Raw genomic sequence first — 23,635 nt, forward strand, 5'->3', positions numbered from 1 at the left:
ATTATAGTTTGTGGTTTTTATCAGTTTGCATTTTTTATTTACTTTTGGGGGAAGGCTTTTTCTGGGATTGTTCCTTGTTTACCACTAGCACTTTTAAAACCTTTATCATGGCAGACATCTCTGCAGCTAAAAGGATAACTTTCTCCAAAGATCACAGTGCTGCCAGTTAATCAGATTACGCGGTGTTCTTCCCAATATCCATTTTCTTTTGTTCCTTCCACAAAACCCCTTTCCGCTGGACAGTGAGAGTATAAGTATATAATCTGGTTTCTTCTTGCCCAGTTCTTTGTATTTTTGCCACTAGAAATTGTAACAGATTTTAGTTAAAGCGGTGCAGTTTTTGTGTCGACCAGGCCTCATTAGCCTTGTGCAGCCTATCCCTACAAGGATTGCAGGAGCAGCAGATTCATGAGTGCTGTCTTCCTCCGTTTAATGGAGGTTGTTGCAGCAGGAGGAAGAGAGAATTAGAATTTTAAATATCTTTGCTTCTCCTTTCTTCCTTCTACTTTTCATCTATGCCAGGCATCAAATGATTACCACTGCACATAATGTGGCTGAAGTAACAGAATGGAACTGGTCCATTTCACGTTCAGGCTAGAGTAGGATACTGTGGGAGATGAGGGCAAAAAGGGAAATAAAATTATAGGGGATTCAGTTGAAGAGGTAGAAAGAAGCATGCTGTTCAAGTGTAAGGTTGAGATGTGTACCCCAGAAAGAGAAGTAGAAATACACCTCCTTTGTATGCTCTTTAAAGTGTACTGGGTGCACGATAGTGGAGAGGTAGCAACATTGTAGTTAAGATTGAGATTAAATTACTGTTTCACAGCCAATTTTTCTAAAAGCTCTAAAGTTCACATGCTAACATGGATTGCTTTGAATATTTCTGTACCTCAAGGGGATCTGGGTCTAAATGAGTGGTCCAAATTTGAGGTTATTTGAGCAAGAGATTCCCAAGATACAACCCCATTTTAAAAAAAAAAAAAAGCTGATGTCAAAATTTTATAGTTCTGTAATTTGGGATTTTTTTTGCATAGGTCTGAGGTTTGATCTATTGTTCTTATCCTCCTCAAACTATCTGTCCCCACAGGATTGGTCTCTGCTAATGTCGATCATCCACTGCCTTCGGGGAAGCAATATTTTAAAAGTTGTCCAGGGTAAAAGTTGGGATGACAGTGTGGGTCAAGCCAAATTGATAAGCCAGAATGTCATTTATTTGTGTATGTGCAGCATGACTGGGGCGTTGTGTGCCAGAATGTTTGCAGGCAACCTTACATCAAGATGAGTGGTTCAAGATAACATGCTGTGGCTATTGAAACCAAGCAGCACCAATGTACTGTGAGCTTGAGTCCTTTCCTTGGCAGCTTTCTGAGAATGTGTATTGTGTATGTTAGTTGCTGGCTGCTGCATTCTGAGGGAGCTTCTTCTGGAAGTTTTACCCTTAGAGAGTTTCTGGTTTTAACAGCTGATATTTCAGAGCACTCTAAAATCCACATACATATTCAGATTTTTACCTTAAAACTGTTATCAAGGACAATGACATTAATTAATGGAAGGAAGATTAAAGACAGTATTGGGGTATTGTAATCATGTTCATCTTGAATAATGGTACTGAATGTGATCAAAGAAAAACAAGTTGTTTTGACTCTCAGCAAGCTGAAGGGATTGCTGAGCATCAGGAAACATACCAATAAAGAGGTGTATTCTAAGGACTGGCATAAGGTTGACATTGGTAAGTGTGGTTCCAGGGTAATGTCATCAGTCAAAACAGTAACTTATGTTTATCGAGGAAAAATAAGCACAGAAAACAAATTACAACTTCCTACAGTAATTCTTCCAGTCTACACAAACCAAGGGTTTACACCTGTCACTTTCACCTTTTGAAGTGCTATAATTTCTGGGGGGCGGAAGGGTGTGAAGAAAATGTCAGATTTAGAACAATTTTAGTTACATGGCTGATGATGCTTCTGAAGTAAATATCTCGCTGCTATTTTGGAGATAGCTTATACTTGCTCCAAAGATGTTGTCTCTTCCTCTGTGGTGTAAGCACATTACCAGTACTAATATTTCTCCTGGTCAGCCTTCTTTACAGATAGCATTGACAGTGCATTTTATCAGGTTTCAGAGTAGTAGCCGTGTTAGTCTGTATTTGCAAAAAGAAAAGGAGTACTTGTGAAAAAGAAAAGGAGTACTCTGTTTTTTCCACCATTTGCATCCGATGAAGTGAGCTGTAGCTCACGAAAGCTTATGCTCTAATAAATTTGTTAGTCTCTAAGGTGCCACAAGTGCATTTTATGTTGATTAGTTGCATCGCTCAGCCTTGGTGTTTGACTAATTTGAACACTTTCTACAGTGACAGGAACAGTAATTACTTTCATACTGTCATGGCTTTGTGTTTATTTCAGGTCTAGTTCACATTATAGCGTATTAGTACATGTGTTTGCAATATAAAGAATTGCACAGTGATCCCCATTGTAGCCTCAGACACAACGTTAAAAGTGGATGTGTGCTGAACCCAAAACTCCAGAGGAGGAGAATCAGACTCATGGGCCTTCTGTGCAAGGGGCAATGCTTAGTCCTCTAAGCCAGAGTCTGAGTGCTTACTCATCAAGAAGTTCCTGAGGAAACAATAACTCTTACCATTGCAAGTTGTCTATAAGTAGAGGTCCTAAAGCTTTTAGAGTGCAATAACTTTTGAAATACTTCTAAACTGATCCTTGACACTATTCAATAGCTGATCATGGGGACAGTCCATACTTTACATTTATTTCATCAGGGTCAGTGTCTTAGATTTTTCCCTAGCTTTGCACCAAAAAAGTTACATCAGTCTGATAGTTATAAGCAACTCACTTTAAATGGCTGAATATCTGGGAACCCCTTGACCAAATGACCCCAAATTTTCACCACAAACTAGCTTCTCTTGTGGCATACCAGTTTTCAAGACTATTTCTCTATACAGGTGGATATTAGAGCACTTTGATCATTAAAATGAGCTCCTCATTAGGGAGGCTGTGTCAGAGGGAGCCTTTGACCAAATAACCCCAATTTACACCACTAACTCTACCCTTGGCCCTGATGTGATACAGTGAGGCAAAAGCACCACCACAAGGGTTTACGTCAGGATTTCCATTTACCAGGCGTGAAAAGGTCTACAAAACCATTGTGAGTTAGTTTTTAAATGTTTGTTGAAGCTTGTACGCTGCTTCGATTTTTTTTATTTTATTTTATTTATTTTTCTTTCTATAGCAGTTGAGGAATGGGGAATATCACTTGAGGTTTGCTGTGATTTGAAAAGGTTCATTTGAAATTTTCTGTAGTCTCTGCTGTAGAAAACTCATACTTCTATAGGATTTTGACAAATAATGGTTCTTTAAACAGTTTTTGTTAGAGTAGAAAGACAGAGAGATTTTAGTTGTTTACATTAATTTATAACATTTTAAAGCTGACCCTTCCAAAACAAAAGTCTTATCCAAAAGCCTGAGGCATATAAGAGTGACTCCTTGTTCCAAGAGTTAGTCCCCAGAAACCTATGAGGAAATCTTCAATATGCTAGCCTTAAACATAAATTTAGCAAAGGGTAATAGGTATACCACATTTTTCTGCTGACCATTTTTATCTCCATTCCCTAGATCCTGCACTTTTGAAAATAATCAATTATGGATCAGTTCCACTTGTCACTTCCCTTGCCCACAGAGCTTCCCTAGAAAAGTGGTTCTCAACCTTTCTGACTACTGTACGCCTTTCAGGAGTGTGATTTGTCTTGCATACCACCAGTTTCACCTCACTTAAAAACTACTTTCTTAGAAAATCAGACATAAAAGTACAAAAGTGTCACAGCACATTACTGAAAAATTGCTTTCTCATTTTTGTCATATAATTATAAAATCGATTGGCATATATTGTGCTTACATTTCAGTGTGATACTTGAACCTGTTTTTCACTTGCAAGCTTTGTGTGAAGCCTGAGCCTTATCATCCAGGACTGAAGCATGTAACTTAGTGTCGCAGGGGGGCCTTGTGGGATGGGGCCCGGGCAGTTGCCAGACTTGCTACCGCCTAATGCCAGCCCTGTGCTTGTGACCATCTAAACCCGTCCCGCGACCTCTGTGGGAGACAGAACCCCCAGGTTGAGATACACTGATCTAGATGACTTGCTTTCTGCTCTCTGGATCTTCTGTCTCCAATCACTGGCATGGCTGTCTACAGGTTTGATCTCTGAATTGCCTTCTCCTCTGCATAGTCCGCAATGCTGCTGTCGTGTCTCCGGGGCTTCTCAGCTGCCGGCCCCATCCGCGCCACCCCTCCTCCGGCCCCATTCGGCTCCAGCTGCATGTCCCCCTCTGCCGAGTATCCCTGGAAGACCTCTGCATGCTCCCAGGGGTATACATAAGCCTGGTTGAGAACCACTGCCCCAGAAGAAGTATGGTGAAAGTTGCATTTTTTTTATATATTTCAGTTTGCTTGGGCAGCAGTAGCAATACAAGAGAAATAGAGTGGAGAAATAGTTAGGGAGCAGAGATACCGAAAAGAGTACAAATGGAAAGGGGGTTTTTTGGTCTAGTGCTGCAATGGTATCATTGCAGAATTCAGCGCTAAGTGCCAGCAGTGCCTGGAGGAGTTGAGGCAGTACACACACCGTCCCTGGGAGGAGAAGCAGCAACCTGTTTTCCTTAGCCAGAGAAGGGGAATCAGAAACCAAGACATTAGAGCAGTGGTCTCCAAACTTCTTCTGTCTGTGTCCCCCCCCCACCCCTCAGGAGCCGGGGCCAGAGCACAATCTGGGGGCAGGGGCCTGGGAGTGGAGCAAGGTTGTGTGGCGCTCCCTAGAGTGGCGCATGCTCCACGGTTTGGGGACCACTGCCTTAGAGAAGGGCTGGAGTGAAGAGACAGTGACATCTCAGATGACCCTTGGAAAAAGAAAGGAAGAGAGAGAGAATTAATTTTAAGATGCATGAAACTGTTTCTGGTTTTCATCTACAATCGAGTTTTGATTCATAAATAGCTATAAATGATGTGCAATGTGTATGGACAATACTTCATTTTTGTTACTGTTTTGGAACAAACACTAAGTGCTGATCTCCAGATATATATTAAATACAGATAGCTTTGGAGATCCACACAGTGCATGTTGAAGAAAAATTGTTTTTTCTGTATAGCCAGTATGTAGATTTCAGTAATTTGTAACAGTATGAGTTAAAATTGTTTCAAGCCTTTTGAAGGCATTATTCCTCAATGAATATTCCCTTATGTTTGTGTGTTGAGAAATGGTAAGAACAAAAATTGCAAAAATAAAAAAGCTGAGAAGGAAAATATAAATAAAGCTAATAGCCACCTCTCTGAATTCCAATTCCTAAGCTTAAAAAGCTAACCAGTCCCATAAACTTGAAACAAAGTGGGGGTGGAGAGGGGGAGATAATTTTGAACTCAAAGTCTGAGGTTTTTATTCAGACTCATCCCTCACCAAGGTAGAAGAATCATTCTCCAAAGCTGCCACAACTCAACAGGATGGTATAAATCAAAAGAGAAGCCTCTATCAGTATCTTCTTCCGGTTCCTAACTGGAAACACACCAGAAAAATCGTGTACTAAAAAATTCAAAAACAGTTATTTCATTACCAGAAGAAGAAGAACTGTGTCACCTGGACAAAGGAGAGGAGAAGGAAGAGACTGGATAGACTATTCCTTCTCTATTTGTTTGAACTGTGATAAAGTATTTCTGTATTAGAAATACATGTGGGTCAGATGGAAGAATATAGTGAAGGATAAGAATTGGGGGCATAAGTACTTCCCTTTCAAAATCCAGAAAGGTTCTGTGCATGTTCCTCCATCTAACATTCAAGGACTTCTATAAAGAGAAAATGGGAAGAAAACACAAGTAGAAAAAGAAGTCCGAATGGAGAGCTTAAAAATCTGTATTCAAACCCAAGGACAAAAAGGACCTTTTCACCTTGCAAAATGTGGATGCAGCTAATCCTTTCATTACTAACATCAGAAGCAACTGTTCTTTCATAATGATCTGGTGGTGTAAAGTGTCTTTGTACCAAAATTGGTAATTTATACACCTTTTCTACACCACCGTATGTGTAGGATGTTTTTGATCAGTGCATCCAGGCTTTTGTTTTACATTACTACAGTACTTGAATTACCCACTGTTACTCTGCTATAGAAAACTCCTTCAAGGTCATGGACAAGCTGTGAAAGCGGAAAAAGACTTCAAAATCTCTTTAACAAGAGATCACATTTAGGACAGTCATTTTTGGATAATTTTCCAAAGTATATGGGGCTTAAATTATCAAAATGCTCTGATGGTGTGAAGATGGATTAAGGTTTATTATTATTTGTGCTACTGTAAGGCCTAGGAGCCCTAGTCATGGTCTAGGACAATATTGTGCTTAGGTGCTTCATAGAACAAAAAAACCTGTCTACTCCAGAGAGTTTACAATCTAAGAAAAGACAGACAGATAGATAGAGGTGGAGGAGTACAGTGAAACAATGAGACAGTATTGCTCAGCATGATGGGCAGTGATCTTAACAGCCTAACCATTGTCAAGCCCCATATAGATTGACACCAGACCCTCTGTGTCTCCACCACTGCCCCTGTATCATGGCCTTGTCCCTAGTGTAGAAGTGGCAAAGAGTCGGGAGCAATAGCATGGGGCTGCTTTCTCCATTCCAGAATGGTGGCATGGTGTCTGTCATGTCTTCCCCCTGCCCTTCCCTCCCACTCCCCCCCCATGGGAGCAAGCAGGAACATTCTCCCACCTAGAGAGGTAGGGCTGGTGGTGGGAGCAGAGGAGGAACAGGCAAAGTATTTACCCCAGAAGCTGGGATGTTATCTATTTGGGAGGATGGGCTGTCCTCATTGCATTCCTTCCCTATCTGCTACATCCAGAGTCCCCTTCTTGGGTTAGGTTTCAGAGTAGCAGCCGTGTTAGTCTGTATTCGCAAAAAGAAAAGGAGTACTTGTGGCACCTTAGAGACTAAAAAATTTATTTGAGCATTAGCTTTCGTGAGCTACAGCTCAAAGCTTATGCTCAAATAAATTTGTTAGTCTCTAAGGTGCCACAAGTACTCCTTTTCTTCTTGGGTTAGTATAGGTGGTGCCTCCCAGAGGAGTGGGGCTTGGAATTTAATACTTTAGCTGCATGAGGTAGTTCAAACTATTGTTTCCAGGCTGTCTACTATAGTAGACACCACTGCATCATTTAGATGTGGATCATGGTTTTGAGTTTTGCTTTGCAGCCATGAGGGATAGACACTTTAAATGAAAGCTGAGATTCCAAAGTCACGTGACTAAAGAGCTGGTGGTCTAGGCACAGTCATGTAATGCCTATATCTTAATGTGGCCCTGCATACTATTAGTAGCTATATGTGTATCACCCTCTTAAGGACTGGATCAAAAATAGTAGCTTTTACACAGCAGCAAAGGATGGTAAATTGTGTGCATGTGAAAAATGTAACCAAATGCTTGTTTCATGTAGTTACTTGACTCCACAGGCAACAAAGGCAAATAAAGTGAATTTAGCTAAAGGCTGTCAACTTCTTAAAGTCCTTATAAAAACATATCTATCTTAAACACAGATAAGAGGCAGGTAGATGATGTGAGTTTGGGAATGCATTGGAACACAGTTATGGTTTGCGATATGACATTAATTGTTCATTTTTATACATTCTAATTTTCTTAAGTGTATAATAGATATAGAAATATAAAATAAAGAAAATACAACCTTAACCTTAAATTTCCAAGTACGGGTGGGTGAGGTATTCTTGTTTTCTTAAGAACTACTGTACTAACAAGGAGTTTTTAAAGCCATAGAGTCATATTTTGAAATCTAGTCAATGTTTAAGCATGAGTTAAATATTCTTTCAGGTACTACTACATGTCTCCTGCCAATTTGTGACTTTTACAACTGCATTCTTGTCTTGAAAATGTTTTCTTTCCGCTTTTGCTTTGTGAAAGACCCATGCAGGAGGGGAAACTAACTGACCCCTACAGCAGAAACAGTTTACACAAAGTAGATGAAATAAAAATAATAAGAGGAGAGGGAGCTCAAATTTAGCACTAACTTTCTCTTCGGTGTTATTGAATAACAGATTTATGCTTTTAAGTTTGGGATTTTAAAGAGACATTAGTTATCTCCTTCATGTTTCTGGTCTTGTCTGTTGTAATTGGCTCTCCCTTCAGTATTATTATTCAAAAGATTTGAAATATAAAGATTAGCAATTACATTTGTATTCTAAGTATTTGTATGGCTAGATACACCTAACAGACCTCTAAAGACGTTACGGCTCTAAGGATTTATTCTTGTGGGAAGGGTGTTAGGCTGAAGATTTTGAGGGAGGGAGACACTGCAGTTACCCTTCTGAGACCAGTAGGACAAGTGAACTCAGGAGGGTTTGTCCACGGTGGCCTGGATGTATGTGACAATTGCTTCCATGTTCAAATAAAACTTTAGTATGCAATAGAGGTCTTGCCACTTTGTGCAGTGCACCATTCAGAGCACACCAAACTTGAAAATGTCCAGAGAGACCTCCCAGACTTTATCCAATGCCACTTTAAATATGGTGATGGTGGGGAGAACAATAATGCTGATCACCAGCCCAACCCTGTCCTTTTTATATATACCTCTTTAGATGATGCATAAGTCTCCCCAGTTGGTTTGGCTGCCATTCTGCTTTACTCCAGTACCTGCAAGTTCAAATTTCTTGAACTCTGTAGTGTGCTATATATTATAAAAGTGTACCTTCTCAAAGCATGTGAAACTGTACTCACCTGGGATTAGCCAAAAAAAAATCTGATGCTCATTTTTTTTTTTTATTTTATTTTATTTATTTATTTTTTTGGATGACTGACTTCATAGAATCATAGAGAGAGAGGGGCTGGAAGTCAAGTTGTGCCCCTGTGGAGAGGCAAGAGTAAGTAAACCTAGACCGCCCTGACAGATGTTTTGTCCAGCTTGTGCTTTACCTCCAATGATGGGGATTCCACAACCTCCTTTGTATTCCAGTACTTATAAGCCTTAAGTACTTACTTACTACTCCAGTACTTACTTAAGCCTATTCCAGTACTTATAAATTTAGCTCTAAGGTTAATTAACGTAAGAGTCATTACAAGACTTAGAACATAAGAGCAGTCATATTGGGTCAGACCAAAGGTCCATCTAGCCCAGTATGCAGTCTTCTGACAGTGGCTAATGCCAGGTTCCCCAGAGGGAATGAACAGAACAGGTAATCATCAAGTGATCTATCCCATGTTACCCATTCCCAGCTTCTGGCAAACGGAGTCAGGGAGGCATGGTGTCCTTAATCTTGGCTAATAGCCATTGATGGACCTCTGTCCTCCATGAACATATCTAATTCTTTTTTGAACCTTGTTACAGTCTTGGCCTTCACAACATCCCTTGGCAACCAGTTCCACAGACTGACTGCGGTTGTGTGGGAAAAATACTTCATTTTGTTTGTTTTTAAACCTGCTGCCTATTAATTTCATTTGGTGACCCCTAGCTCTTGTGCTGTCGATTCCTTCTCATAACACTTCCTTATTTACTTTCACCACACCAGTCATGATTTTATAGACCTCGATCATATCCACCCTTAGTCCTCTCTTTTCCAAGCTGAATAGTCGCAGTTTTATTAATCTCTTCTCATATGGAAGCCATTCTATACCCCTAATAATTTTTGTTTTGCCCTTTTCTGAACCTTTTCCAATTCCAATATATCTTATTTGAGATGGGCCGATCACATCTGCACGCAGTATTCAAGATGTGGGTGTACCGTGGATTTATAGAGAGGCAATATGATATTTTCTGTCTTATTATCTATCCCTTTCTTAATGATTCCCAACATTGTTTGCTTTTTTTGACTGCCGCTGCACATTGAGTGGATGTTTTCAGAGAACTATTCACAATGACTCCAAAATCACTTTGAGTGGTAACAGCTAATTTAGACCCCATCAGTTTATATGTATAGTTGGGATTATGTTTTCCAGTGTGCATTACTTTGCATTTATCAACATTGACTCAGTTTGTGATCCACTATAACCCCCGGGTCCTTTTCAGCAGTATTACCTTCTAACCAGTTACTCCCCATTTTGTAGTTCTACGTTTGACTTTTTTTTTTTTCCTTCCTAACTAAGTAAAGTACTTTGCACTTATCTTTATTGAATTTCATCTTGTTGAATTCAGCCCAATTCTCCAATTTGCTGAGATTGTTTTGGATCTAATCCTGTCTTCCTGAGTGCTAGCAACCCTCCCAGCTTGGTGTCATCTGCAGATTTTATATGCATACTCGCCACTCTATTGTCCAAGTCATTAATGAAACTATTGAATGGTACTGGACCCAGGACTGACCCTGCAGGATCCATTAGATATGCCTTCCTGGTTTGCCACTTGATGATCTGATTTCCATGTACAAAAGGGCAGGAAAGGCTGATGGATATGGAGGATCTCTGCTTGAATTGTTGCAGGAAATTAGATACTGCGTATTCAGTCCATTTTCTGATTTTCACACTGAAAAGTATAGCGATTATATTTCTTAAATAGAACATATATATACCACAAATTACATTGTGTAATATGTTTATAGTTACAAAACAAAACCATTTTCTCTGAATTCACAGAAGGCATTAACTATTAAAGTATAATACATGTTTGTGGTTTCTTTATAGTTTATTAACTCAAGTGGCCAAATTAATCTGTTTTGTATTTGCAGCCAAAAATAATCTTCACATCTTCTGGACTGAGGCAAAGCATAAGAAATTTCAGCCCCAAAAGAAGGGAAAAAAGTAACCGAAAAAAGGGTTTTAGTATGGAGTGGTGCTTTTGACTTTAACTAGAACTTCAATACTGCAGCACTGTAATTTTGAGCAAAGAATGTTGATCTGTATTCTGTGCTTTCTAATAAACAATTTTGAAAGTGGAAAAGCACTACAGATCTCATGAGCCTAATCATCTTCCAGCTATGCATCGTACAATGGATCTTGTGTGTATCCCTTCAGGCCTTCATGTGAACATTTGTGATTTACTCAAAGCCTGCAATAGATAAATACAGAGAATGTTCATGCATATCTGTTTAAAGATTTATTTTCTGTAGTTAAGTTCATACATGCAACACTTGTCAGTTTACACAATGTAAATCTACTTGCTGTATCCTGGTATTTTTCCTTTCACAGGTTGTATAGCTGAAATAAAATGTCGTTTTAATCCAACATTCAGCAAAATTCATTGTACCTGTGCTCTGACCATGATATCTTGCCTGGTGAAAAGCCTATCCTTACAGAGAAGAGGGTATCTGCATGGGACTTGATGGGTGGAGACAAAAGCCTGTCTCTCATAGTCGTACATGCAAGGTGGACATTGGTGATTTAGATAGGCTTTACCAAGCATATCTGAATTTCAAAAGTGTGGCTGTAAGGTCAAAGAAATATTGCTAATACATTTGGCATGCGGTATTGGATAGGTTGAGACTGATATATGGAAAGTATTGCAGTGTGTTAACTTGGGCAGTACCAGACGTAAATAATGCTGGACGCTTTCAGCAGGTTGGTATATGTGATGATGATAGTTTCACAGAGGGTGAGGGAGAAGAGAGAAATGTGATTCACTGAGCAAACCACAGTGAATTGACCAGATCATTCTGCTCTCATGCTTACTTTGAGAATTAGGGATACTTAGGGCTTGTCTTCATGTACAGTGCTACAGCATTGAAGCTGCACCATTGTAGCACTTTAATGAAGATGCTACTAAGTCAATGGGATAGTTTCTACTGTCAACATAGCTAGCACCTCTCGGGGAGATGGATTATGTCAATGGAAGAAGCTCTTCCGTTGACATATCACAGTCTACATGGGGGGTTCGGTTGGTACAACTATGTCACTTGGATGTGGATTTTTCACACCCCTGAGTGACATAGTTATACTGATGTAGGTCTGTAAATAGTACCTGGCTTCAGTTTATTGATGAACACATTTTTATTCTTGTTTACATTTTGTACCAAGAAAAGGGAGCCAGGTTGATGAACTTCTCCTAAACCTCTGAATAGCGTCTGAAATTTAATTCCACAACCCCAGTTTCTGCTTGTTTTTATTAATCAGTGATGATACATCATTGTCAATACTGTTAGGTGTTGTGTTGTGTTTTGGTTTGTTTGTTTGTTTGTTTTTTACAAAAGATATGCAGGCATTTTCAATAACAGCCCTCCTGCCCCATTTCCCAACATTTATAATATTATTGTAAAACCTCACACTCAATTGAAACTTCACATGCTTTTTAAAATTTGAATAAAAATAAACTTTAGCCTTGACCTTTCTCAGTTTTTTGAATCTGTATAATTTTTTCATTTGTGTATCCCAAATGAATTAGATATTAAAAGGGGATGGAAGGTGGGGAATGAATTAGGTCTATAAAATACTATGTTTTGAAAAACTAATTCAAATTAAAGGTCCAGGATAAATGTTGGGTCTAGATTTAAATGTCAGCTACACTATATGAGTAACTTTATCCATGAAGTTTCATAGGTGTCTCTAATGAATATGGTATGCTTCCTAAATATGTAATTACATGCCTGAGAAAACCAGTTGAGGAAATTATTTAATTTATAAATACATCAGAGCTTTCCCAACATATAAACCAAAACATGTCTAAATATCACCTTGTCTGAGTGGCCAGAGAGGTAGAAGTGTTCTCCTACCGGTTTTTGAATGTTATGATTCCTGATGTCAGATTTGTGTCCATTTATTCTTTTGCATAGAGACTGTCTGGTTTGGCCAATGTACATGGCAGAGGGGCATTGCTGGCACATGATGGCATATATCACATTGGTATATGTGCAGGTGAATGAGCCCCTGATGGTGTGGCTAATGTGATGAGGTCCTATGATGGTGTCACTTGAATAAATATGTGGACAGAGTTGGCATCGGGCTCTGTTGCAAGGATAGGTTCCTGGGCTAGTGTTTTTGGTGTGTGGTTGCTGGAGAGTATTTGCTTCAGGTTGGGGGGCTGTCTGTAAGCAAGGACTGGTCTGTCTCCCAAGATCCGTGAAAGTGAGGGATCATTTTTCAGGATAGGTTGTAGATCTTTGATGATGCACTGGAGAGGTTTTAGTTGGGGGCTGAAGGTAACAGCTAGTGGCGTTTTGTTTTCTTTGTTGGGCCTGTCCTCTAGTAGGTGACTTCTGGGTACTCTTCTGGCTCTGTCAATCTGTTTTTTTCACTTCAGCAGGTGGGTATTGTAGTTTTAAGAATGCTTGATAGAGATTTTGTAGGTGTTTTGTCTCTCTGTCTGAGAGATTGGAGAAAATGCAGTTGTATGTACATGTGTCGCATATAGTTCTTAAAAATAAATCAATTTTAAGAAAATGTGCAAAATTAACTATGATGAACTTAAACACCCATTTTGTCCCCTTTTACCTCATAAAGTCACTAGTCCCTTACTCCACCATTCATAACTTTAAAAATAGTCTTGCTTGTCTCAGGATTATTGCTTCATTCAAGAGATAATAAAACAAGCAAAACGGAGTGTTGTTAACTTGGGACTGAAAGGTATAGTGTTGCTCAGCATATGTTGGTTAGTTCCAGTGCAGAAGAATAAAAGAGAAGGCATATTAGAGTAAACGTTTTTCCTTCATTTATTTCAAGAATAAAATGCATTGTTAGTTTTTAAGAAAAAAATGTTTTCATAAGAACCTAGTTTGCTGTGAAAGGTGCCACAATGACAAGACCTGTATTCACAGACAGGAACAGTAATGCTGGTACCTTGGACAAGTACCTCATAGCATCTCATTGTTGTGCTTCACCATTAACCTGGAGAGACCAACATATCTGGTAAAAAGAAGGTAATTAATTCTGCAAGACTTGTCAGTTCTTAGAGGCCAGTATGGCAGTATCCTATTTTTGGAGGAATGCTAGAGGTTAAGCTCCCCTTATTCTGTAGTCTATTAATACTACTCCTATTTCCAGGTAGAGTGTGGAAAAACTCCAGTGGTGGTTCCCTTTCTCCCTTTCCTCCATACACTGCTGTCTGTTGGCTCAGAGAGTGAGGGACATAGGGTTTGCATTTCCAGACCATTTGTCCTTATGAGCTGATATCTTACCTCTAGAAAATGTTTAAACAGATCAGTTATAGCAAAGCCGATCAAAAACCATAGTGCATCTGACCATTTGTTTTTGTTTGACCATGAGGGTGGTTGGGAAAAGAATGCTTTCCTGAATTCTGCCTCTTTCAAGATGTTGAAGCAAGAGCTTTGGTTATTCCAATATTAGTAGGCATAGCCATGTTGGTCATAAAACTATCCAAGGACTAAATTCAGACCCCAAAATGGATGTTCATTACAATTGTATCATCTTGCCTGTCTCCTTCCTCCTGCTTAGTTAGCCTTTCTCTCTTCCCTTCTGCTTTATTTACTCTCCAGCTTTCTCATTGTGCCTATCCTACTGTGTCCAGTAGTGCTTCCACAACAGTACAACTCTCCAAAGTAGCAGCCGTAGATGCAATCCAACTCAGTTTCACTCTTCTAGTGGGGAAATGCCACGTCCTGGAGTAATGAATCTCTACTACTGCAGGCAGAGTAGAAATTACATTTTTCATTCCCTTTTAAATAAATGGTGGAAGAACACTAAGACCTAGTCTTTACGGGTCTTTATTTCCAGTGTTAGGGAACCTACATTTAAAACTCAATTGGAGCTAAAACAGTTCTTAACAGTTTTGGTCCCCTAGCATGATAGGGCTCTAGGTTAAGCAGCATAGTTTAGCCCTATTTGCACAAGTCCTTCAAACTGTTAAATTGCTCTAAGGCCATTTTATGCTACACTTGAAATAGCCATGGTAACAGATTTCAATACGATTATTCACATCACCTTTTTTTAAAAACAAAAAAAGACTGCAGTTTATAGTATAGATGGGACAATAACTGTGTGCTTGGCAGGGTTAGCTTTAGCCTAGTTAAGGTCTTGTCCTAATATAAATTGCAACCATATTGTCACTGGATGAGGAGAGCTGTGTTGAAAACAGTTTTAAATAAGCTATTCACGTTAGCAGAGACAGAGCTTAATAGGCTGTCCAAAGTAGAATGTAACCGTATATTGCTAGAACATGTTAGCTACCTAACTCCTTTTAAAAGTGTAATGTAGACAAGGTAGTGTAGATTTTAATTAACTAGTCGAACTCAAGCTTGGGAGGAGCTTAGGTTTTCTCTTGTCTGCTTTGTGTACACTTGATTTTTAAAAGTTAACACATTCTAACACACTTTTTAAATCCTAGTCTAGACAAAGCCAGAGAGGATGAAGTCTTTAGGTTGTAGGTCACAGTATGTCCCAAGCATAAAACTTCATTAAAATAGTCATTACTTACGAAAAATGATTAGTATGTTAGATTTATTTTAAAACACACAGTACACCCACTCTCTCTCAAATATAAACAAGCAAAACTAAAAAACATAAACGATAAACCTATCAACCTATGTCTCCTCCAGGCTGGCAAGGAAGAGTCATATTTCTATTTTTTCAGTACGCAGGAGATGCTCTGGTATAATGGTGGTATGATCCAGTTAGCCTGCATAGAGCTTGCAGTTCTTAGATAATAACTCCTAGATAAGGTCCTGATCCTGCAGATGCTTACACATGTGCCTAACTTTACTATTGTGAATAGTCCCACTGTAATCAATGGAACTACTCATGGTGTGAGTGAATAATTTGCAAACTAACCTATGGTTGTGGCAGTTAATACTCACAAACTCCAACTAGCTTTAAAATGTGTAAAGGTATTTTGTTTCTCATACACTGGCCACAGAAAACTATTCTGCACAGCTAGTATACTTTCACAGACAAGGCTAAATATCAAGGAATCTTTAAAATGGGACTTCTTATATTGTGGAATAGTGTTCCAGGGTAGTGGTAGAATTTTTTTTTTTTTAACATTAAACTTTGACATTTACGCTGCACGGTACTGGCAGCAGCAGTGAAAAGCAAGCTGCATCCATACTACAATGTGTAGCTACATGTGTCTGTTAAAGCCTCTGGTAGGGGAGGCAGCTTGGAAAGGCTCTGGCAGCTCCCCACCACAGGAGCCTTTCCTTGCTATCTCAAGACTGCTAGTCTTTCAATTTGATGAGGAAAGGCAGGAGGAATAAAGAGGCACTCATTTAGCACAATATCAGGATGTCAGGAGTAAAATTTAATCAAGGCACTTGAAAAGAAGAAATTCTGTATTTACCTATACACCAATGTCAAGAGCCTGGCTACTAAACACAGAAATGGAATTGCTCATTTATGAGCATAAATTCAATGTAGTTGGTATTATTAAAATCTGATGGGAAGATGCACGTGATTGGAATGTTAAAAATCACTGGTTATAACTTATTTAGGAAAGATCAAGTAGGCAAAAGGGGAGATGGAGTGACAGTCTATCAAAAATGGTATTGCCTGATTGAGTCACTGATAACTCAGAAGAAAATGATCTTGTATTCTTGTGGATTAATGTTCTGCACATAACATGGGGTACTAGTTGATGTCTGCTGCGTGCCGCTAAATCACACTATACAGCAGGATGGACAGCTCCTTGAACATTTATCATTATATGTAGGAAAACAATCTGTTATAATGGAGGACTCCAGTCTGAATGATAGATAGATATACTGGAGATTTCATGCTGCAAGTACTCAAACATCCTTGGAATTTCTAGAAATTGCAGATGACTTTTTCGTATCTTCATCATCCAGCACGAGAAGTCTATGTCAGACCAAACATTGACAAATACAGACTAATTGATCTCTGAACTAAAAATCAGGTTAGATTTAAATTTCTTTGAAAACGAAATAAAGTCAAAACAGTAGCGTACGTACTTGGTGCTTTAAAAGGGTTAATTGCACAAAGTTGAAAATAATTGAGCTGAATCAGATGGGAGAAAGATTTTAAATAGTAAACTGCGGATGATAATTAGGAGCTCTCTAAAAACATTTTACTAGATGTCCAAAAAGCCAGTAAAGAAAGAAAAGGCTACACTGGTTTAAAATAACAGCGTGGTATAAAGGGGAGATGAAAGCGTGTGTGTGTAAATAATATAAAACAAATGGGGAAAAAGGGGAATTGATAGTATAGATTGTATGCTAGGAAGCATAGAAAATTGGTAAGGGAAGCAAAAGGACTAAAAGGGAAATCTGTGGCCAGTAGAGTTGAAGACAGTAAAAAGGAATTTTTAAGAGTATTCCTTTCATTTTTTATACAAACAACGGAATTGGCCCATTACTACATGGACATTGTATAATTATTAACAATGCTGAAAAAGCAGAAGTGTTCATTATCTATTTCTGTTCTGTATGGGGGGGAAGGAAGCAGATGATATTTTCATATCAGATAATTATGATAACATATTCCCCATACCAACAGAGCTAAGGATGATAGACATTTTTAAATATCCGGTCCAGGTCACTTGCATCTAGGAGTTCTAAAAGAGCTGACCTTGGAGGTCTTGCAGCTAGTAATGTTGATTTTCAATAAGTCCTGAAACATGGGAGAAGTTCCAGAGCACTGGAAGAGAGCTAATATTGTGCCAGTATTTTTAAAAGGGTAAACGGAATGACCTAGATAATTATAAGCCTATCAGCCTGACTTTAATCATGGGCAAAATAATGGAATGGCTGATACAAGACCTGACTGATACATAATTAAAGGAGGATAATAGAATTAATGCCAGTTAACATGGGTTTATAGAAATAAGTCTTGTCAAACTAATTTGATCTATTTTAGTGAGACTACATAGTTGAATGATAATGTAATAGTGTTGATGTAATATATTTAGATTTCTATAAGGCGTTTGACTTGTTCTTGCATGATATTTTAATCAATAAACTAGAATGATACAAAATCAACATGGTTAAATTATAGGTCTTTTTGCGAATACAGACTAACACGGCTGCTACTCTGAAACAGGTCTTGGAATGTAATTATAAATGCTGAATCATTGTTGAGTGGCGAAGTTTCTAATGGGGTTCCCCAGGGACAGGTTTTTGGCCCTGGGCTATTCAATATTTTTATCATTTGACTTGGAGAAACACCAAATCATTAGAAAGTTCTCAGATGATACAAAGATAGGTATTATAGTAAGTAGTGTAGAGAAGTCACAGATGCAGAGCAATCTGGACTGATTGATAAGATTGGCACTGGCAGACTGTGGTTCAGTAAAGCCAAATGTGTAAGGACAGGAAGGGGGAGTCTATCCTGAGAAGAAGTGATGCTGAAGAAGACTTGGTGGTCTTGGTGGATAATCTGCTGGCAAGGAGCTTCCAGTGCAACACTGTAACCAAAATGGCCGATGCAATCCTTGGATATATATATAAACAGGGAAATATTGAATAGGAGTAGAGAAGTTATATTACCTCTTTTTTTGCCACTGCTGCAACCACTAGTGGAATATTGTGTCCAGTTCCGGTGTCTGAAGTTCAAGAAGGATGTTGAAAAATTGGAGAGGGTTCAAAGAGCTAAAAGAATGACTAATGGGTTGGAAAATGCACCTTATAGTGAGAGACTGATTTCCCGGAATCTATTTAGCGTATTCAAGAGAAGGTTTAGAGATGACTTGATCACAGTCTAGAAGTACCTCCTTAGGGAACAGAAATCTAATATAGAGGGCTCTTCAGTCTAGTACACCCATAACAAGAACCAATGGCTGGCGGTAGAAGCTAGACAGATTGACTAGAAATAAGGTGCAGTATTTTAACAGTGAGAGTAAGTCGTCATTAGAAGAATTTACCAGTGGTTATGGAGAAGAAACTTTGAATCAAGATTCAAGCACAGTTAATGGACTTGAAGCAGGCATTAATTCAGGGAAGTCTCCCATGGCCTGTGTTGTACAGGTCAGACTAGACCAGTGGTTCTCAAACTTTTGTACTGGTGACCACCCCTTTCACGTAGCAAGTCTCTGAGTCCACCCTCTCTCCCACCCCCCCTAAATTAAAAACACTTTTTATATACACCGGACCCTCGCTAGAACATGGGATTTGGGATCCATGCGCAGTACTGCGTTAAAGCAGGGAGCACGTTAAAATTAATTCCAATTAAAGTAATTACATTTGGGATTCATGGCTGCGACCACATTATATGCAAATTTTCACTATATAGATAGTGTTCTAGCGAGGGTCCAGTGTATTTAACACAATTATAAATGTAGGAGGCAAAGCAGGGTTTGTTGTGGAGGCTGACAGCTTGCAATCCCCCATATAATAGCCTTGTGACCACCAGTTTGAGAACCCCTGGACTAGACAATCACAACAGTCCCTTCTAGCATTAAACTCTGTGAATCTAATGTTAATGAAATTCTGGTGGTTTCATTAAAAATGTTTGGTTGATTAGACAACATTTTTAAATGTTCAAATGGTAATTGCTGTTAAGCTTTTGCTATCTCAGAAACACTCAATGGATATAGTGAGCCACTAAATCATGTGTAAATAAGCTTTAAAATAAAAATCTATGTGCTAAAACTTTTCAGGCTTTCTTCTGAATCCTTTAATTATAGAGGGAGACGGTAGTAGCCCCTATGTTTTAGTTGCCTAAATTTTCCATTATAAGGATTTTTGGGTACTTTTGTTTGAGAAGCTCTATCACTTGTGTACAGCAGACCTTTGATATTCTGCAGGGTGAATCCGCTGATGCTATAGAAGTGCCTTTTCTTTGTCCCGTGAAATTCCATTGAGGTTGGTTTAGTTGGAGAGTGTTTAAAAAAATCACCATTTCCCTTCTCTGTGAGTCAGGAAACTTCTAGCAGCTTGCCCAAATCACAGGGCACACTTAGCCTAGGCTAATGGTGCACAACTCCCAAAGCATCACCTTCAACACTGAGAACACCTAGAAAGCTGCCAGAGCATTTGTAACAGTATGGGAGTGAGAGCGAAGCTTGGTTTCCCCTGAACTTAGAACCCAGTTTCCTGCCATCAGCTCCAGCCTCCGGTGGGCACCAGATGGGCCAGGAGCTCCTCCAAATCCAGGGGTTGAAAAGAGATACACAAATCTGGCTCCACCCATAAACCCCCCAGATTCAGCACAGGCCCCCCAACAGCCTATTTTTGCACCTGTAGGGGGCCATGTGGGGCAGGAGCCCCCATGTCCCAGCGTGGCAAAAGTGAGGGGTTGAGCTCCCTTCTGCAACCACCCTGTAGAACCAGCACATGGTGCTAGCAACCCATCTCCTCTCTCCTCAGCCTTCTCTTGCTGCCAGCTAATGTGGTTAGTCCTGTAGTTCAAGTGGTAGCATTCTGTGTACTGCAGTGCTAAAGGCTCAGGTTTCAAACCCTGTTGATGGTCCATGATGGGGAAGTGGTTCCAACTGTATATAATAAAAATATTTTTACCTTTTGTCCTTTAAAAATAAAACCATGTTAAAATGTTGTTTCGGATATAAAGTCAGGCACATGGAAGTTCGGAAAGCCAGATTTACAATTGCCCATGCAATCATAATTCGATCCCCTGGTGCAAATGCATTATGATGCAGTCTTTAATTACAAGACCATATACTATTTTTTTCCAGAGCCATTGCACAGATTGGATGCCATGGGGTAACAGTGCATTATAATTCAATAAATTTCTCCCTTCTGTGGAAAGCCAGAGAGCCACAGGCAGCTGTAGGCAGGTCTTGGCAGGATACAAAGTTATAAAACAGACGTTTGGGTGCCCAGCTGCAGCAAAATGGCAAGTTCAGCTACAAAAATTCTGAATTCCATATATCTTGGGAAAATGCCAAATGCCGCAGCTGTAGAATTGCAGAGGCCACAAGACCCTAACTGATTTGAAAGGGGCAGTTATGCCTCTTCTGTTGTTTCACCCTCTCTTCAGACTTGGGTGGGCATCACAGCAATAGATCCTGTTTAGAGAGTATTGTAAGTATTCCTGTGTCAAATAGGAAAGTGAATTTGAATCCTGGTTGGCTAATGTCATGGGACTCATGCATTATATTTTTAGAATCCATGTTGTCAAGTCAGCTTTCCTTCTAGGACAGACAGTGTTTCTGTTAAATGGTACAAGTAAATGGGCAGAAGAGAGGATGCAGACTCCTGAGAAACAGCTCCCTCAGGGTAGGGAAAGTAAGGAAACGGCTAAAATTTCCAGACTTGGTTGCCTTAGATACCCACCCAATCATCCAGGCTTCTGAATAAGTGAACTTTCAGACCCATAGTTCTTCACCCCCCCTCCCCTTGAAAATCTGGCTGCCCGTATACATTCCCAAATATGGATTTGCCGTTTAGCTTTAGACATCTACATCTTAAAATGTTGGCCTTGAATATTCAAGTTTTAAAATGTTGCCAAACTGTAGTATATAGATTGGGGAGGATAAGGAGAGGGAGAAGGTCAAAGTTGAGTCCATTTTTATTTCTTCTGATAAGCATAATTTTGAGTTCCAGATAAGTTTTCATAAAAACCTCTTTTGCTGAAGGCCTAAAGAAATCATTATTTAATTTGGAAGTTTTGAGAACTCATACCTTATCATACCAAGAACATACAGATGGACTAGCTAAGGAGGAAGAAGGTATAAATCTGGGAATCACTGTTGAATAGATTTTGTGATCACTTTATGTTCTTCCCTCTAAACAGACGCTCCTAGAATATGCAGAAAAGTGGAAGACGTCAGAAGATCCCTTGCCGTTGTTGCAGGTATACACAGTGGCAATCCGAAGCTACGTGAAAGCACGACCTTATCTTACTGCTGAGTGTGAAAAAGTAGCCTTTGTGCTTGAACGCTTAGCACTGTGAGTATATTTTCAGTGATTTGGATACTGTGTAGAATCTACTATAGATCACTTATTTTTAAGCCATTTGTACTGGCTACCTGATGATTTCTGGTCTGAATTTAAGAGTTGGGTTTGATCCATAGGACTTGGGACCTTGCTAGTTAGAAAATTGCTTCTCTCCCAGTGCTACTCTCTCTCAGTTGTGATTGACGGAAAAACCCATTCTTAGTTTGAAATAGGGAGAGTCTGTTGACCTCTAGGGCACACTGCAAGGCACATCTATTTACCTGGACTGGTGCAGGATTGGACTTTTGAGGGAAATCTGATTTGTGTATAGATGGGGAGTTGGATGTTCTGTAGATACTTATTCATTATTTCTGGCAAAGCACCTGCACCCTTGAATAGATGCCCCTTTTTATTTTTTGTATAGATTTAATAAATAAGCGATATATTTGTTTGGGGTTTTTTTGTGTGTGAATTTTAAGCAGAATAATAGATAATGGCTCTTGGTTAGACTCTTGAATGACAAGTTGGGTTTAGTGGTTTTTTTTAATGCATTCGCAAAGCCACGTGAATTAATACTCTTATTTGACTTTCAGAAGCTGTGTTGAACTTTTACTTTGTCTGCCTCTTGAATTACCAGAAAATGAATGGGAAGAGTTTCAAGCCTTTATACAGGTGAGAATTTTTCTTCTATAAAAAAAAATACTAAGAAAAGATGGGATCACCAGCTTCTAAAAAACAGCTTAGGAGCCTGGGAACATTGAGTCACAAGAGTTAAGATTAACTCTGTGCTTGTTTCCTGTGGGAGAAAGTCATTCAGCTGGAAGTTCTTTGCGCGTTTAGGTAATTAAGTTGCCAATCGCATCCTTCTGTGTTAAATAGTTGATATGCCAGCTTTTTAGACAAAGTTTGTTAGGGTGAAAATAAAATGAACCTCTGGTCCCATCTGTTGAGAAATACTTCAAGGGATGCTCAAAGAAGGATGTTTGTTCCTCTTAATGAGCACAGTGTTCTATGACCTGCTGAAATAGCTAGCCTTTTCTAATTGAATTTTTATAAATATTTAACCATATTACAAGACTGCAACCTGTCAACGTGTATTTTTACCAATGAATTTAAGAGTATTTTGTTATTCAAAAGGGTTACTTCATGGTGGTATGATAATGATCTTGATTATTTTAAGGCCGCATCCCAGTTATTCAATAGGTATAGTAGTGCTAGAATCCCAATACAAAAAAAATCTCCTTTTGAAGCCTATCAAAATTATACTAATGTACAAGGTGGATATTATAACACTTATTGTAATTAAACTGAAACTTTAAATAGCCTTCATATGAGGGATTAGAAATTACTTATTGTATTAAGTCTTAGAATTGACCTTTTACAAAAAGGGACACATTTTACTTGTGAAGTTTTCCTGTTACGTTTAAAAAAAAAAAAATCTGAGTGCTTATGGTTTTATGTAGTTTTGTCATTGCCATACTCGTGAAATATCTAAAACTTTTCTTTAGGTGGCTCATGAAAAGTTGATGGAGAATGGTAGCTGTGAATTGCATTTTTTAGCTACACTTACTCAAGAGAAGGGGGTGTGGAAGAATCCAGTGCTATGCAGTATTCTTTCCCAGGAACCACTGGATGAGGATAAAGGTAAATTTGCAATGGCTTAGGAAAAAATAAGCCTCTACAATTATTTAATGAATTCACTTTTCTTAACAAATATACAAATATTGCTACAACATTACTGCTTTGTATAGTGTTGCTGTAGTTGAAGATCTTTTGCCATTTCTTTCATAAACTCTGTTGTGTGGGATTTGTAACCAGGCTTTTTTCCAGTAGGGTAAAAGCAGGTACTTGGGTGGCCAAGCCGGATGTACTTACTTAAATTGTCTGTATGTAAGTAAACCAAAGACACAACTATAATTTTTTACT

General features: G+C 39.0%; 1 protein-coding gene across 1 annotated transcript in view; it reads left to right on the plus strand.

Annotated features, from left to right (window-relative positions):
• The window catches only part of ZNF292 (zinc finger protein 292), a 65,085-nt gene that overhangs the window by 14,168 nt on the left and 27,282 nt on the right, over positions 1–23,635 (plus strand). Inside the window, exons 2-4 of the mRNA XM_038396119.2 lie at positions 21,567–21,721; positions 22,303–22,381; positions 23,218–23,353. Coding sequence (XP_038252047.1) covers positions 21,567–21,721; positions 22,303–22,381; positions 23,218–23,353 — 370 coding nt within the window. The remainder of the gene's footprint in view (positions 1–21,566; positions 21,722–22,302; positions 22,382–23,217; positions 23,354–23,635) is intronic.

This window comes from Dermochelys coriacea, chromosome 3 (assembly GCF_009764565.3).
Source record: "Dermochelys coriacea isolate rDerCor1 chromosome 3, rDerCor1.pri.v4, whole genome shotgun sequence".
Taxonomy (NCBI): Eukaryota; Metazoa; Chordata; order Testudines; family Dermochelyidae; genus Dermochelys; species Dermochelys coriacea.